Source organism: Eubalaena glacialis, chromosome 20 (assembly GCF_028564815.1).
Source record: "Eubalaena glacialis isolate mEubGla1 chromosome 20, mEubGla1.1.hap2.+ XY, whole genome shotgun sequence".
Classification (NCBI taxonomy): domain Eukaryota; kingdom Metazoa; phylum Chordata; class Mammalia; order Artiodactyla; family Balaenidae; genus Eubalaena; species Eubalaena glacialis.
This window is the reverse complement of record NC_083735.1, coordinates 14483523-14499714: the sequence shown is the minus strand read 5'-3', so window position 1 is coordinate 14499714 and position 16192 is coordinate 14483523. Positions and strand designations below refer to the sequence as shown.

General features: G+C 34.8%; 1 protein-coding gene across 1 annotated transcript; it reads right to left on the bottom strand.

The window, feature by feature from the left end:
* Positions 1-2168: 2168 nt before the first annotated feature.
* On the bottom strand, positions 2169-15932 carry CFAP96 (cilia and flagella associated protein 96). Its single transcript, XM_061177442.1, has 8 exons — positions 15820-15932; positions 13681-13868; positions 12028-12247; positions 10092-10229; positions 9916-9991; positions 7956-8135; positions 3809-3978; positions 2169-2243 (listed from the first exon to the last, which is right to left on the bottom strand). Exons 2-8 carry the CDS (start codon positions 13778-13780, stop codon positions 2195-2197), a joined length of 933 nt encoding a protein of 310 aa, XP_061033425.1. The 5' UTR covers positions 13781-13868; positions 15820-15932; the 3' UTR covers positions 2169-2194.
* Positions 15933-16192: the final 260 nt, after the last annotated feature.

The following is a 16192-nucleotide window of genomic DNA, read 5'->3' as shown; positions in this document are numbered from 1 at the left end:
TTTCTTCCACGATCAGGTTAACATCCTTAATCTTCGTTTCAACTTTGAGACTTAAATAGGTCTGGTTGGATGGTTCATAACAGAGATTAACAACTACTAAGCAAGCATATTATTGCTTCCATTATTCTCTGATGGTGGATGCAGAAAACCACTCAAGTCATACAGGCATCCTAATGGGCAGTAGATAACTAGACGCCTGAGTTGTCAAGAGACAGGACACCAGTGTCCATTAATGTTAACTCTTCACATCTGACTCTGGGGAAAAAAGTAGTTTCACAGGAAACCACCTAATGTTGTATTGTATTGTTATATTTTCAAAACTAAAAGGAGAGAGAGACACTAGTTGTAAGAAAACAATGGGCATCGCAAATAGTTTGTGCCCCTCAAATCAAATTTGTATGTGTGTGTTCCTCTATTTCTGATCATTTCAAAAATCTTAACTTTTCTATAGGCTTCACTATTCCTATTACTGGTTTCTCTATTTGACACAATATATTTATGTAAACTCTAGATAAGCTCTGTCAACTGTCACACTGCTTCTTACACCCTTCAGGAGGCATTAGATGAGTATTCACATCTATGAATTAATTATATGAAGTGTGCATTGTTATGAGAGGCACATTAATAAAATAAATAGCTAACAAAAGGCAGAGGTGAAAATGAGCAATTATTTAGATTTTAATAAAATCTGAATATATAAACCTCTTCCTCGAAAGAATGCATATACTTATAAAGCTTGTTTGGTAACATTTATCAATATGCAACTAAATGAGTTTTTATTCAGTTTTGTCCACCTGGCAAAACCTTTGCTATTCTGAAGACAAATGTATTCCCCTTTGAGTCTCATTATACCCCTGACAATGTCTTCAAGATCTTCATTCCACACTGTCCTTTGGATAGGAAACAAAATTTTTAAATATTTTAGAAAATTTTTAAGTTTTTTTAAAAAATCTTTTTAAAAAATATTTTCTTTCAGAAAAAAGTAAACAGTTACGAGGCATGGAAATAAAAATAGATTTTTGACAACATTAAAAATTCTCTGTACCATCTGCAATCCCTTTAAAAGCCAGATGTGGATCTGGATTGACACGGTTTCCCCCCACTGAAAAAAAAGTGGGTCCAGAAGGAGACTACTGCCACCCCTATATGTTCTGGTTTTCAGCTCTGACAGGTCTAGAGTGGCAGAGAGACAAGTACTAAGAAAAAACCACGGATCAAAAATAATTCCCGCAATACATTATATTAATAGATATTGTAAATTTCTCTTTTTAAATACCACCGCCACCCCGCCCCAACTGAATGAGGACTATTGAGAGAGACCTCACTATGAATTACAGTAATGTATTTAAATCATATCTTTTAAGAACAGATATTTTTTAAGTGGTAGGACGAGTGAAGAGAGAACTTGGGAAGGAGAGGGTAAGACCTAGAGAGGCAGGTACGAGAGAGGCAGCTCTGAGCAGCTACCGAGGAGGATGAGAGGACACCAAAGGCCAACTGCACCTATCTTGAAACCTGGCCATTGTTCATAAGATACTGAACTTAAAGTACATCCCCACTCTCCCTTCCCCCTCCTCATCCTGAGGGTGCCATGGGCTGATCTGATGCTCTACATAGGCCACAAATAGAAGGCACGATACCACATAAATTGAGCTATCTGCCTCACTATATATGTGTGTATACATGAATCTATGCAATATGACTGGATCAATACTTCTCTTTGATGTTAAGAATGCTTTAACGGGCTATGACACTGGGATAACTATCAACTCAACCTTCAAATACCTCCAAGAAGGAAGAGCAAATTAAGAATTCACTGTGCATGTTCTACCCCTCCAGCCCCCATTTCCACCCCTACCCTCCAACCCTGCAATTTTTTAACGTTAGGAGCAAAATATTTCAAATGACAGACTACACTTCAAGATTTTATAACATTTCTAAACATTCATAAACATCTCCTCAGAAACACAGATCTAAACACAGATCAGCAAGCATATGTTAAATTATTAACAAATACTATTTATTTATTATGTAATAGTACTAAAAGATGGAAGAGTATTAGAGTCACAGCCCTAAATTTCTTTTAAATGCTTGAGCTATTTGTTCCACAATATCTTATATTTTTTCAAATAATGAGCACTTGATAATGAATTTTTGGTAGTCAGGACCTATAAGGCTATTTGTCTTCCAGATGCTAATAGGACTGTACTGAAGCAGTCTTGTAGTTCTTCATATTTAGTGCCCTAAAATTGGAAAATAAATGCACATTTAATTTTATAGGTGCAGGTAATATATCTGTTTATTCTTGTAAAAACATTTTGCAATAAAAAATTACCAATCCGAAACCAAATTTTCTCACCAAATAAAAAGCTTCACTTTATATGTCAGATATACTTTTAAAATGTAATTTAAGAGGGAATAACTGGTTTATGATACCAATTTTAAATGCTATTGCCCAAAGGTTTATTAGTTTTAAAATTAGGATAAAAGAAGCTAAAACTTGATTTAGGATAATATTTGTGATCATGTAAAAAAAGAGGGATTGAATAAACTCAAAATTACTCAACAAAAGATAAACTTCTGATTTTCCAAAAGAACAATCAGTTACTTTTTTCTTTACTCTGCTCTAAACATATATGCTAGGGCATCATAGAGCTTTCTTGGATCTGTCCTCTGGATAGCCAGAAAACCTGAAACCACCCTGCACCAAAAATATTCCATCTATTTGAGGGTGAGTGTTGTGAGGAAAATTCCAATTTTACTGTCAGTTCTATTGTATAACTAAAGTTGGCCAGAGTACTGATAGGTAACTTGCCAAAGGATAAAGGTCCAAACACATGGAAAAAAGTCTCCCTATCTTTGTTTCCCAGACCCATCATCTACCAACTAGCCCGCAAAGAATATTATTCCTATAGACAACAGTCAAATTACACAAATCATGAAGAGCAGGTCTCACTTTGGTGATATAATAATGATGTTGGCGTTACAATCACTGTCCACAAGTGATGAAGATGTACTACTGTTTTTACAAAAGGAAAGAATGTGAATTTGATGTCCTTTACCTAATCCATTGTATGATTACACTGAAGTTAGAAACATGTAAGTTAGTTAAATTGGCATTAAAAGTTTTCCAATGAATAGGTGGAAAGGTAATCAAATGAATTCTTCAGTTATTTATGATCTTGCGCACACACCAAAAGAATGATGGATTGTCCTATTCTAAATTACACTCTGAACTTCTAAGAACTTCTTTTCAGTTTTGAGAGTGCTCAAAATCTAGGTAAAATTGAAGTTCCATGATACATTAATAATATACATATACTTTTCCTTGAAGCATTTTTAATTAATCAGAATATTTCCTGCTTTCATAGGTTATTTGAAAGTTAAGAACAGAATAAGTGTCATTAGGATTCCAAACAATTACTGAGAGCCTGGGGCCCACATAGAGATAAGAATTTAACAAGGGTCAAAAGACTGAGAAATAGACAATGTTAACATGTACTGCTAACTGAACTGTATATATCTGAAGTCTCAAATGACTCGAAATAAGGTGCTATATAGATTTGCTTTAAAAATTATTAACAGAATAGTTTGTTACAGAAAATTTAAGCTTTTTGAATTGGGAATTTCAGAAGATGGGAAAGAACTTCTACAGGGGAGGGCAGGTATAAGAAAGAAGCTGAGATTTCTAAAGTCACCCAAATTTGTCATTTTTTAAAGTATGTATAAATAAAAGATATTATTTTGAAGAAATCTAAAAGCTGAAAATAATTTGTCTTGGTTTATGGGCTAAATGTAACATTACTACCTTTTGACATTCAAAGTCATTACACTTTCAGTTGGTCTGCTTTTTGGTCCACCTGGTGGATGGAAAACCTTAGCACCTTTCCTGGAAATATGGCTTGTCAATTTAACCCCATAAGGGTCAGCAGAATGTGAAGGGTAAGAATCAAATGTTCCTGCCTTCATTCCACCAGCCTACAAATAAAAATGAGACAATTTAATGTGGTTTTGTAAAAATGCTTCTAACAAAATTAGATTTGAAGAAGTTCATACATATTTGTGTGTTGTACATGGAGTTGGTTTTACATTTAAAGAAAATTGTCTGTACTGTTTAATTCAAATGCCACCAAAGCATCTCCCTACCACCAATTCTATGGGGTTAAGACACTGTAATTCCAAAAGTTCTCTATTAAAATGCAAATATTTATAAGAAGGTAATATTCTAAACTGTTGCCAACAGTTAATATTTTAGTGAGAATTTATCAGATCAGGCTATCATCTACATAGGAGGTGAGCCCATTACTGAGGGAATGAGACCTAGGTCACATGTATTCTGATAGAGAAAGGAGTTAGGGCTCAGAACCAGAAGATGAGAGACGAGGCCAAGGGTAAGGTTTGTCCAACAGGGAGCCTGGCACGACATGAGTTCACTAAATGTCAGTAAATGATGGGGAAGATACTAAAAATAAAAATTTTTTTTTGATAAAAATAAAGGAAGAGCACATAGAAAAAGAGAGAGGAAAACGTAATCCACAGTCAGTCCTCCGTATCCACAAGTTCTGCATCCTCAGATTCAACCAATCTCAGATCAAAAATATTTAAAGAAAAAGAACTCCAGAAAGTTCCAAAGAGAAAAGCTTGAACTTGACATGTGCTTTACATAGCATTTACATTGTATTAGATATTATAAGTAATCTAAAGATGATTTAAAGTATACAGGAGGATGTGCAAAGGTTACATGCAAATACTACGCCATTTTATATAAGGGACCTGAGCATCCTCAAATTTTGGTATCCTGAGAGTGGGGGGGGGGGCGGGGGAGTCCTGAAACCAATCCCCCATGGATACTGTACCATATACTGTACTTTTCTTGTAATCTATTAAGAGAAGTCAATCAAAATATTTTTTGAGCTATACACAAAACAAACAAACATTTGCTTTGACCTTTTAAACTGACTAACAGGATTTTTATCATTATATTATATATGGTCACCAAGAAAACTCTAATACAATCACAATAACCCATTTAATTAGGCTTCCTTTCTCTTACAGTGTCTAAGTCAGATATACATGAAAACTTGATTCGTTTGAAAGATATGGTTGTAATTTTTCAAGTTTTCCAGATAGAGGCACATGGATTATTTTTAAGAGCAACAAATAATAAGGAATCTTAAGAAAATAAAATAAAATAAATTAATTAATTAATGTAAAAGCAAAACAGATGAATTGAAAATGTAAAAATATACATGGTAAATAAACCAACCCACCAGATGATACTTAAAAAATAAATAGGTAAGTCTATATTATAATTAAGATTGAGAAATGGGTGGAAGAAACCTATACATATATGGAATAGCAAAAACTGTAAGATAGTATTTTTGTACACCTCTATGTTAATAAATTTGAAAATCTGAATGAAATGAATGATTTTCAAAGAAAATATTGTCAAAAGTGACTCAAAAAGAGAGAGACCACCTACGGAAAACAGATGGGCATCATGCAAGAAATTAAGCCTAGAACATTTCCTATGAGAATTCTTTCAAGCTTTCAAGGAACAGATATTTCTGGCGCTATTAAACTCTTATAGAACATAGAAAAAGAAGGAAATCTCCCGATTATTTTAAGATGCTAGCATCTACTTATACCAAAATAGAACAAGGCATATAAAAATAAAAGTACAGGGCTTCCCTGGTGGCGCAGTGGTTGAGAATCTGCCTGCTAATGCAGGGGACACGGGTTCGCGCCCTGGTCTGGGAAGATCCCACATGCCGCGGAGCAGCTAGGCCCGTGAGCCACAACTACTGAGCCTGCGCGTCTGGAGCCTGTGCTCCGCAACAAGAGAGGCCATGATAGTGAGAGGCACGCGCACCGCGATGAAGAGTGGCCCCCGCTTGCCGCAACTAGAGAAAGCCCTAGCACAGAAACGAAGACCCAACATAGCAATCAATCAATCAATCAATCAATCAATAAATCTTAAAAAATAAATAAATAAAATAAAAAAATAAAAGTACAGACCAGTCACAACCCTTAAAATTATTGATGTGAAAATACTTAATATTAACAAATAAAACACAGTGTTACACTTAAAGATTAATACAACACAGTCAAGTGGGAATCATTCCAAGAAATCTATTACTGTTACTCATAACAAGTCAATGGAGAAAAAAAAGATGGTCTAAACAGATCACACCAAAACATTCAGTATAATTCTACATACATTCTTGATTTAGTCTTATTTTTGGCATCTATAAAAATGAACACTGGAGGAGTTCCCATGATCCCCATATCATATCCAAATATTGGAATGAGCATGACATAAGAGATATAAATATTAGAAAGGAAGCACCAAAATTATTTGCAGATATATAATCATATGTCTAAAGATTCAAAGAGAATCAACAGAATACCCATTAGAACATAAGAAACTTTAATGAAGTGGCCAGTTATTTTAAAAAATCAAATGTTTTAATAAGAACAAATAATATAAGGGGATTGATGGGAGAAAAAAGCATTGACCAGGACCTTAAAATAAGTAGGAATAAATATAAGATAGAAAAATCTACGTGAAGTAAAATATTAAAATCTACAAGACAAATAAAGGTTTTTGTAAGTAGCTTAATTCTAGGTCAGAAGATTCAAAATATAAATATGCTAATACAAGCAAAAATCTAAAGATTTAATTTTAGAGCAAAATACCAAAGGTCTTTTTCCCCCCAGCACTTTACAAAATAATTCCAAAGTTCTAAATAATAAATATTGGAAAACAGCCATATAACTCTTTTAAAGAGTAAGAAGAGACTAGACCCACCCAATATTAAAGTGCAAAAATAATTAAAAGTAGTTTGGTACTGGTAGAAATAAACATCAATCAAATTGCATGAAAATTCAGGAAAAAAAAAACCTAAAAAATGGGAATTTTGATTTGATAAGGGTGGCATTTCAAAGCAGGGGTGCTAATTATCCTATTGGTGAGATCAGGAACAACTGAATTTTTTCACAATCAGCTTTACGTAAATCTAATTTAAGTATAATAAACTGCACCCATTTTAAGTTTACAATTCTATGAGCTTTAACAGATGTATACACGCTTGAAACCACAACGACAGTCAAGGCACAGAACGTGTCCTCCCCACAAAGCTTCCTTCTGCCCTTAAAACTGAATTTTGAAAAAGATAAAAGCTGGATCCTTACCTTGCTCTTTACAACAAAATACATTTCAGTAAAAGAAATCAGGAATGCATACTTTTCTAACACTGCTGGGAAGGAAAGTCATTCTGAGAATGACATAAACGCAGCACAAAAGACTGATAAATTTGACTACATCAAATTATTAAATTTCTGAATAGCACAAAATACTATAACCAAAGTCAAAGATTCACCAGACTAGAAAAATTATTTTCAACACAAATGATAAAACAATATCCTTAATATATGAAAAGATCTTACAAATCAGTATCAAAAAGACAAATATCCTAATAGAACATTCGCAAGGAAAATTAACAGGCAATTCACAGAAGAAAAACAAAAGTATAAACTAAGGTTTACTGTTAGAAGCATTTTCATTTTTATTCACACTTGTTGTAAACCTCAGCAGAAGGGAGACAGTTCATTTTAATCACCACTTCAAAAACTAAAGATTATCTGACTTTTTATGGTTTTGAGAAAAACTATGCCTAAATCTAGAGAGGCACTTAGAAAATTCATTGTAAAGTAAAATACTTTTGAAATGGTTATGAAATGGTTAATAATTATTTCATTATAAGAGCTTCATTATTCCCTATGCTATCCAGTTTTATGACTTTTCATAATTTCATAAAAACGAGTTTCATGATTCATGGCATGAATATAAACAAAAGTTTATTATTTACATGGGTAATAAAATAATATGACAGCAAGAGGCAACGTTTCTTTATAATGCTTAATATTTTTTCATTCTAAAATTTTTAACTTACCTTTTTACCAGGAGAAGAGGGCTTAAAAGGGTTTGCAAGTGCTTCTTTCTTCTCTGCTTTTTTAATTGGTGGTAAAGGTTCCTCAAACAAATAAGGATTGGTATCAAAATATTCCCTTGGGTAAAGATTTAATTTGAAAGGTGTCCCTTTAAGTAAACGATGGTGTTCTTCATTCTCTTTCTGTAAATTAAAGAGTTTGAAATTATATAGCAAAAATTACTCAAACTGGAAGTAATGTAGAGTTAATATACCTTTAAATTTTAATATAAGCATGTAGATTTTTTAATATATACTGCTGGGTTCGCTTTTTTGAAACATTCCTTTGTTATGTTCTATTTTTATGATACAAAAGATATGCTTACTTATGAACAAGCACAGCTATGATTGTTCATTTTGGATATAAAGTTATTTGATGTATAGAGATTTACTTATCACTTGAACAAATCTATATCAACTATCTGGGTGATATAAGGCAGTAAAAAAAAGTCAGTCTCTAGTTCAAACCCTAACTCCTGCCTGCTTTTTAGCATTTCTCAGGGACACTGGGAAAGTTACTTACTTTTTTAGTGTCACATTTTCTTTAACTGTAAATAATGATGATAATATTCCCCCCACCCTTAATGCTGTTGTAAAGATTAAATGAGATTATGTGTTCAAAGTACCTGGCATATGATAGGCCTTCAAAAAAATGTCAGCTTTTACTTCTAAGAATAAGGAATACTTACTTTTTACATTACAACATTTTTATATTACAATATTATTTTAGGAAATCCAGGGACATAAAATTTCTGACTTATAAATAATAAGTTCTAAAAGTAAGAACTCTAAAGAGAGAAAAGTATCTTATACCCATACACTTTGGATGAAAGACTAATTACTGAGCCATTGATAAAATTGCCTTGTATGCATTTATAAATTATGTATTATTTTTCCTACAGAATATTATGTATTATTATTCCTATTCTATATAAAAAGTAGTTTACATAGAATTTTATATAAAGTGAATAATCCATGCATAGAAACAAGAGATGCCTATTTTCAAATGACCAAGGTTTCTGCCCAATTTAATAGAAAACTATTCCTGGGTTTGGACATGCCCATTTGCAAAACTGGCTACTACCCTTCTATCTCACTGCCACTTAAAATCACCACAGCCAAAATTATTGAAGACTGCATGCCTAAAAAAACAAAAATTTAAAAACTTATAAAATAGTTGCCATTTAATTTCTGTTTCTTAACATCCAAATGAACTTGACTTTTCATTACTACCAGCTTTCTTTAAATTATATCAATATTGTTAAATTATGTTGATATGGTTCCAAAATTTCTACAGGTTCCTCTATTCCTTCACATGTAGGCATTCTCCACAAATGTGAATATGCTTCACTGTAAGTCAAATATTGTATAAAGTGAGTGTAAGAGGCTTATGCCAGTACATCTCAGTTTTTATTTCTGCCATGTAATAAAGTGAGTCATTTTCTCCCGTCCTTTCACTTTCTCTCCTGTAGGTTTTCATTCTCTACTCCACTTCCTCCCTTCTCCCCATCACTCCTCCATCCCATTCATTCACCATAATGGCCTGATCAGCCCAAAAGTACTACCACTACTTTTATAGGCACAATATATTAGGGCGTGGTGGGAACACGGCTAAGGACCAGGATACTTTTAGGACTCTTCTAATCAAAATAGAGCATAGTTGATCAGGCCAAGTTAACAGAAGTCTCACAGCTGGTTTGGAGAGATACAGGATAGACGTGGTAAACTATAGCAGGGGTTAAAGCTCATTCTGGGAATCTAATATCAGAAAAGTAAAATTATCACAATTCATAAACATCAGTCTGCCATTGCCCAAGTAATACAAATAGATAAAACAAAACAAACCTTAATTAGACCACAAGTGAATTCTCTAAGTCAACTAAATAAGAGAAAGGTTGGAAAAAGTTAAAACAGATTCTTTTACCTTGTCATTTAGTTTTGCTGCATCATAGAAATCAGCAGAGTGTGAAAACTGCTTACCTATGGTAACGTTTGCATAGCTAAAGAAGGAAAATAATAATGATGATGACTTCAGGGTTCAGAAATTAAATTTTTTTTTAATTCAAAACAAATGATACAAAAGTATTAAAAATATCTTACCCATATCCAGTTCCTTTCTTTCCTGGGTTTGTGTACAAATTCTTTCCAGGTGGCTCATATTTTTCTTTGGGTTTTGATTGCGCACTGAAAAATGGGACTGGTCTACCTATTGTTCCATAGTAACTTCCTAATCCACATCTTAAATACAGTTTAACCACAAAAACAAAAAGGAGCAAGTTAAAATAGCAAATTTTGTGTTATACATATTTTACCATAATTTATAAAATATTATTAAAAGGGGAGCAAAATATATGCAATGGAACTGACTTGCCTAACTTTGGTAAGAGACAAATTTTTTTTCTTATTTTGTAATCTAATTTCCCCTATTTTTCAAAGTCACAGATTTTGAGATAATATTTTTAATTTTTATGCCTATTTTAAATGCTCTAAACAAAACTTAATAATCTCTAGGAAGTTAGAAGAGTTTACATTAATTCAGTTAACTATAACAACAAATAGAATCTTTGTTTTTTTAAAATTATTTATTCTTTATTTAAGTATAGTTGATTTACAATATTATATTAGTTCCAGAGGGTGGGGGAGGCTGAAAAATACAAAACAGTTATTTAAAGGATAAAATACATATATTACATGAAAAAGAAATGAAGTAGTGACCCAAAAAATGCATGTCTGAATTTATATCTAAGAAGAAAACAAAGAAACCCAAGAAAAAGTAGTAATAATAAAAATAAATAGGGGCTTCCCATCTGGCGCAGTGGTTAAGAATCCTCCTGCCAATGCAGGGGACACAGGTTCAAGCCCTGGTCCGGGAAGATCCCACATGCCGCGGAGCAACTAAGCCTGTGCGCCACGACTACTGAGCCTGCGCTCTAGAGCCCGCGAGACACAACTACTGAGCCCACGTGCCACAACTACTGAAGCTCACGTGCCACAACTACTGAGCTCACGTGCCACAACTACTGAAGCCTGCGCGCCTAGAGCACGCACTCTGCAACGAGAAGCCACCGCAATGAGAAGCCCACGCACCGCAGTGAAGAGTAGCCCCCGCTCACCACAACTAGAGAAAGCCCGCACATAGCAATGAAGACCCAACGCAGCCAGAAATAAATAAATAAAATAAATTTAAAAATAAATAATTCAAACCTCTCAAAAGTGTGAAAAGGTGGAAAAAGATAAACTATAATAACAGAAGACATTCTCCACTCTTAATAAAAACTTAATAATTTAACTTTGAAGACCACAGCTTTACTAATCTCAAAACCATAAATAAGCCCCAAATTATTTTTCAACCAATCCTCGTGTGTCATAAACTCTAGATTGAGAGTCAACATTATTAAGTGTGAATTAACATCATATTATAAAGCTCAGCTATATTATATGATATCACATAGACTACATGATCTTAAGTATTTAAAGGTTAAAGAAAAAAAGAACCTCACATTGACAATTTTCACAACTAAAATATTGTTAAACCCCATACATGTATCTTCACGCATGATTTTTAAATAACGTATCTTTGATAAATTATCCTCTTTATCCAAAAAAGATTTCTCCTAATTTCACATTTTGTATTTACACTTTTCTTAAAGTTTTAAAAAGCAGATAAAATAGTCAAGGGCACAGATATGATGACCCAAGACAATTTTTTTCCTAATCTGACTATTGCAAGGTTTTCAACTAAACTTATTTTCATTATTTAGTTGACTTCATTAGTATAAACTGATAGAGAATAGTGACAGAGATAACCAAAAATTTAATGTGATAATGAGAATCTACTTAATCAAAATTACCTGTCAACCTAAATCATCCAATACAATTGTCTTCATCTAAGACAAACTTGACCTAAGAATCATACTTTAAAAAATGAATCATACATAATAAGTCCTACGGAAAAACCAAAACTTAATTTAGGATGGAGGAGAGAGAGCTATGCAGGAGATATATCAATATTTAAGACTTTTTCCCAAATACTTACAGCTTCTTATCTCCATTACTAGGAAGGAACGCTTTGCCTAGATTTTTTTTGGCTTCTTCCATCATATGCCGTCTCCTCACTTGATTCAGGTTTACGTAGCCTTCACCTTCAAAAATCCTTACAAAATGGGGATCAAAATAACCTGCCTGGAGATTTGACATTTCTTTGGATCCCCCAGGTAGCATCTGTCTATTTTTGCTTGCAGCTTCATTAAAGGGTCCTTTAAAAATAAATTAGGAATATCACAATTTTGAGCTCACTAGTAATTAAAGGACATGAAAAATGACTTTGAAAAGTTTCAAAATGTGATTTGGACCAGTGAGTTTTGAGCTCTTAAACACTATTTCAACACATTTACTGAAAGGTCTGTGTCAAAGGCTACACTGACAATAAGAACTAAGAGGCTTCCATTAAAACATTTTAATAATTAGATTGAGGTCCTGTTAAACTCTGAATCTGAGAGCTGGAAGAGACCTTACAGGTCACTGAATCCAATGCTTCCCCATCTATACACTACGGAACACTGTGTAAGAATATGCTAGGAAACTATTTGTGTCAGATGTCAATAAGCGTGTGTGTGTGTGTGAGTGTGTATTTTTAGGTTGGAGGGGAAGGGTATTTCATACTCAAACTGAAACAATTCCCCTCCTGGGTATATACTCTAGACACATGAGTGCCTATATCCACTAAAAGACGTAAACAAGAATGTTCACAGCAGCTTTATTCATAACAATCAAAAACCAAAAACAACTCAAATGTCCATCAACAGGGGAACAGATAAATAAATTGTGGTCTACAGTGCAGCACTAGTAGCCCAATAATTTTTAAAAGGCTGGTTTTATGAATATTTAGAACTTCTTTTGTAATTTGCATCTAGGAGAACTCAATTTGTAAAGTCCTTCCATAATGTGAAAGAATTTTCTGAAGTGCAAATAACCCTTAATTCAATTGGTTAACTAAATGTGAATTTGTATCACTGATTTTTTTTTAACTTAGGTTTTTGAAATGATAATATATTCACATGGTTCCAAATTCAATAGTATATTTTTACAATAAATTTTCCTTCCACATTCCGTCACCCAGTTCCTTTCCCACAGGTACCCATGATAGTAATTTTGTTTTCCAGAGAATGTTTAGGCATGTTCCAGTGAATATTTTCATATTTATCCTTTTCCATTTTCAATGCTTAGCATACCACATACATTATTAAATAAAAAGGCAAGGTGCAGAATAGTGTATCTTGGAGATGTTTCATATCAGTGTATTCTTTCTTATTGTTTTATTTATGACTCTTCTAAAAATCCCTCAGCTATTCATTTAGCATTTCATTTTTCAAGAAAGTGATCATGGATGGCCTTTCAGATGCAAATGTTAATGCTGTCTGCATAGCAGAGTGTCCCATCTAAGGGAACAAAAAAAGCTAAAAACAAAATATTCTGGGAGAAAACTGCCATGCACCTTGGAAAGAAATAAAATTACCTATGAGGAGAATATATGAAGGTAGGGTAGCCCAATAAAATGAGCTTCCTGCTCTTATAAAATTAAGACCATAAAATACAGACCATTAAAAAATATCATTTAACAAACGTTAAAGCCAAAATTTTATACAGAAAACATCACTCTTAGGCTGTAAAGGAAACCAAATATACTTACGATTAAATTGTGACACATATTTATCACCAACAGTGACATATTCCATCTCACTGAAGAGCCCAATCCTCTCCATATCTGTTTTCCCTCCTTCCACAGGCATGGTTGCTTCTTGTGGCGGTGTGCTCTATATAGGTAACTTCAATGGGTCCCTGAAGGCTACTTCTTCTATAGCAAAATCCTACTCTACACTGAAAAATACAGGGGAAAAGTTTAGGGAAAAGGTGATTACTAAATTTCAGTCCAAATTACTTGCAGTCTGAGAGTTAACATGCATATCATTACATCATAAAACAACAGTCTCAAACTATGTGGGGAAAGAATCTACTTTGTGGGGCTGAGGGGGAATAATGGGGATTCAAAATTATCACCACAAACCCTCCCCTTGACTCTCCAGGTGAAGTACCCACAAATTACAAAGAAATGTGTATCTGTTGCACTGCCATTCATCTGTCGTAAATAATAAAATTATTACTGTACAGTGTGGTATAAATACTGTGTAAACAACATCCTTCTTTTGAGAAGTTCAAAGACCTTAATTACGTAAGTCAGTCATTTTCAGTTTAAATCATTTTATCTAAACATACTGCATTGTCCCTTGTATTAAAAATTATAACTTACTTTTTCAGAATGCACCACACACATAGGTATTACCCTATAGTTCTTGAATTTTTTCAAGATTAAATGTATATAAGAAATGTGCCACCTAGCGAAATTAGTTCACAAAGGGGATGGGCAGAGAGGACAACTGTCTAGGCAAGATAAAAACAAAGAACAGCAAAACAAAAATCCACAATGAATTCAGAGTATTTGTTAAAGGACATAATGCAACTATGAGTTTTCTTTTGAAATATCACTCTAAATATGCAACTACTTATTTGGATTTTTTTTTTTTTTAATTAGACGTGCTCTAAAAAGTAGGACCAAAGAGCTAAGAATACTTGCTTCCATTTCACTGTAATATTTTTGAAGCGCCAACTAGATCTAGGCACTAGACGTACATTAGTGAACAAAACAAACATTGGCTTATGCTTCCCAGCTTATAATCCAAGGTAAGACACTTTTGCCTTGAATTTAGAGCAAGCTGTTTCAGTGACACTAAACAGGATTGCCTATTTGAAACTGTGGCGCATCCTCCCCTCCCCCCCATCCTACCTCTTCCTCTGATCAGGTATGCTTTAAAACTAAAAGTCAGTTAGCTGGAGTGTGCTGATTCGATTTGTTTCATATTTCAAAGCTCCATCTTCACTGCCCAACCTCAAAGCCTTCTTGTGCTGCTACAGGGGGCTCAAATCCTTTAAATGGCTCACAAGGCCACTATCACCCTCATTTGTCACCAATGGAAGCCCCCCTCCCTGGCAACAGGGCTCTAATTGTCTTCTTTCAGTTCTCAAGTCTGGCTCTCTCCAACCACAGGACCCTAACACATGCTGTTTCACTTTAGGCAGGTATTTCACTGCCCCGACCCCTTTTGTTGCCCAATTAATACTGATCCTTCTGACTGTTTAGCTCATTCCTCACTTCTTTAATTCCCTCTAACATAGCGCCATGCACTTCTCTTTCCAAGCCCTCATCATGGTTATCTAGTGGGCTATTTTACATTCACCGTGTAGGGATCCTTTAATTAACAGCTGTTTTCCCCAATAAACTAGGCGCTCCGGGAAGGCAGGAACCGTGGTGTGAGTCTGGTACTTCCTTACCAGTGTTTGGCACACGACAAAGTGAGCCACAGAGGGAAGAAAGGAAAGGGAACGAAAAGGATGGGGAGACAAGGAGTTATTGCCTTGAATTTTTCCACTACTTAACTCTTCTTGAGCAACACTTACAAAACCACTCATTCATTTACTTAACGTTTTGCAAACCCCTCCTCTGAGTAGGGCTCGCTGGTAGAAGTTAGGAAAACTGAGATTTTAAAAGGCATAGGTCCTGCCCGTAGAGAGCTTACACTCTAGTAGACAAGACATAATTAAATATAACACAGTGGAACACTGCAAGTTCCCTTCGAAAGGTACGGATAAAGAACCGGGGGGGGGGGGGGCGGGGTGTTTAGGAGTGACAGAAAACTCGCTGAGGTGATGAGGAAAATGATGTTCCATTAGGGAAACGGAGGTTCAGAGTATGTAGGTATCTAAAGGACAACACCTGACGTCTGCGAGGACCAAGTCACCTCTGAGAAGGGCACCCAATCCGACTAGCGAGATCAAAGCGTCCCAGCTCCAGCCCGGGCTAAGTCCGCTGCAAGAGCAACCAGGAACACGAGCCAGCCCCGCAAGAGCGCTTCCCGCCCTGGACCTCGCTACGAGGCTGCTCCGCACGCTCCGCTCGCCTCAGGGTTTATTGTGGCGCGTTACCCCGGCTACGGAAGAATCCATTCCACGAACGAACCCTACGGGAGGATACGTGGAGGGTTCGAATCCGCATCAAGAAAGACGTAAGAGTGTCTACAGGAAACGAATGACGCACTCAACAGAATTTACCGAAAAGGAGACTTCCGCTTCCCGCCCCATTATCCATC

Coding starts and splice junctions, on each gene's coding strand:
- CFAP96 (XM_061177442.1), bottom strand. CDS start 13,780: ATGCCTGTGGAAGGAGGGAAAACAGATATGGAGAGGATTGGGCTCTTC. Junction 10,230..12,027: donor AGTAATGGAGATAAGAAGCT/GTAAGTATTTGG, acceptor ACTGTATTTAAG/ATGTGGATTAGGAAGTTACT. Junction 8,136..9,915: donor CAGCAAAACTAAATGACAAG/GTAAAAGAATCT, acceptor TTTAATTTACAG/AAAGAGAATGAAGAACACCA.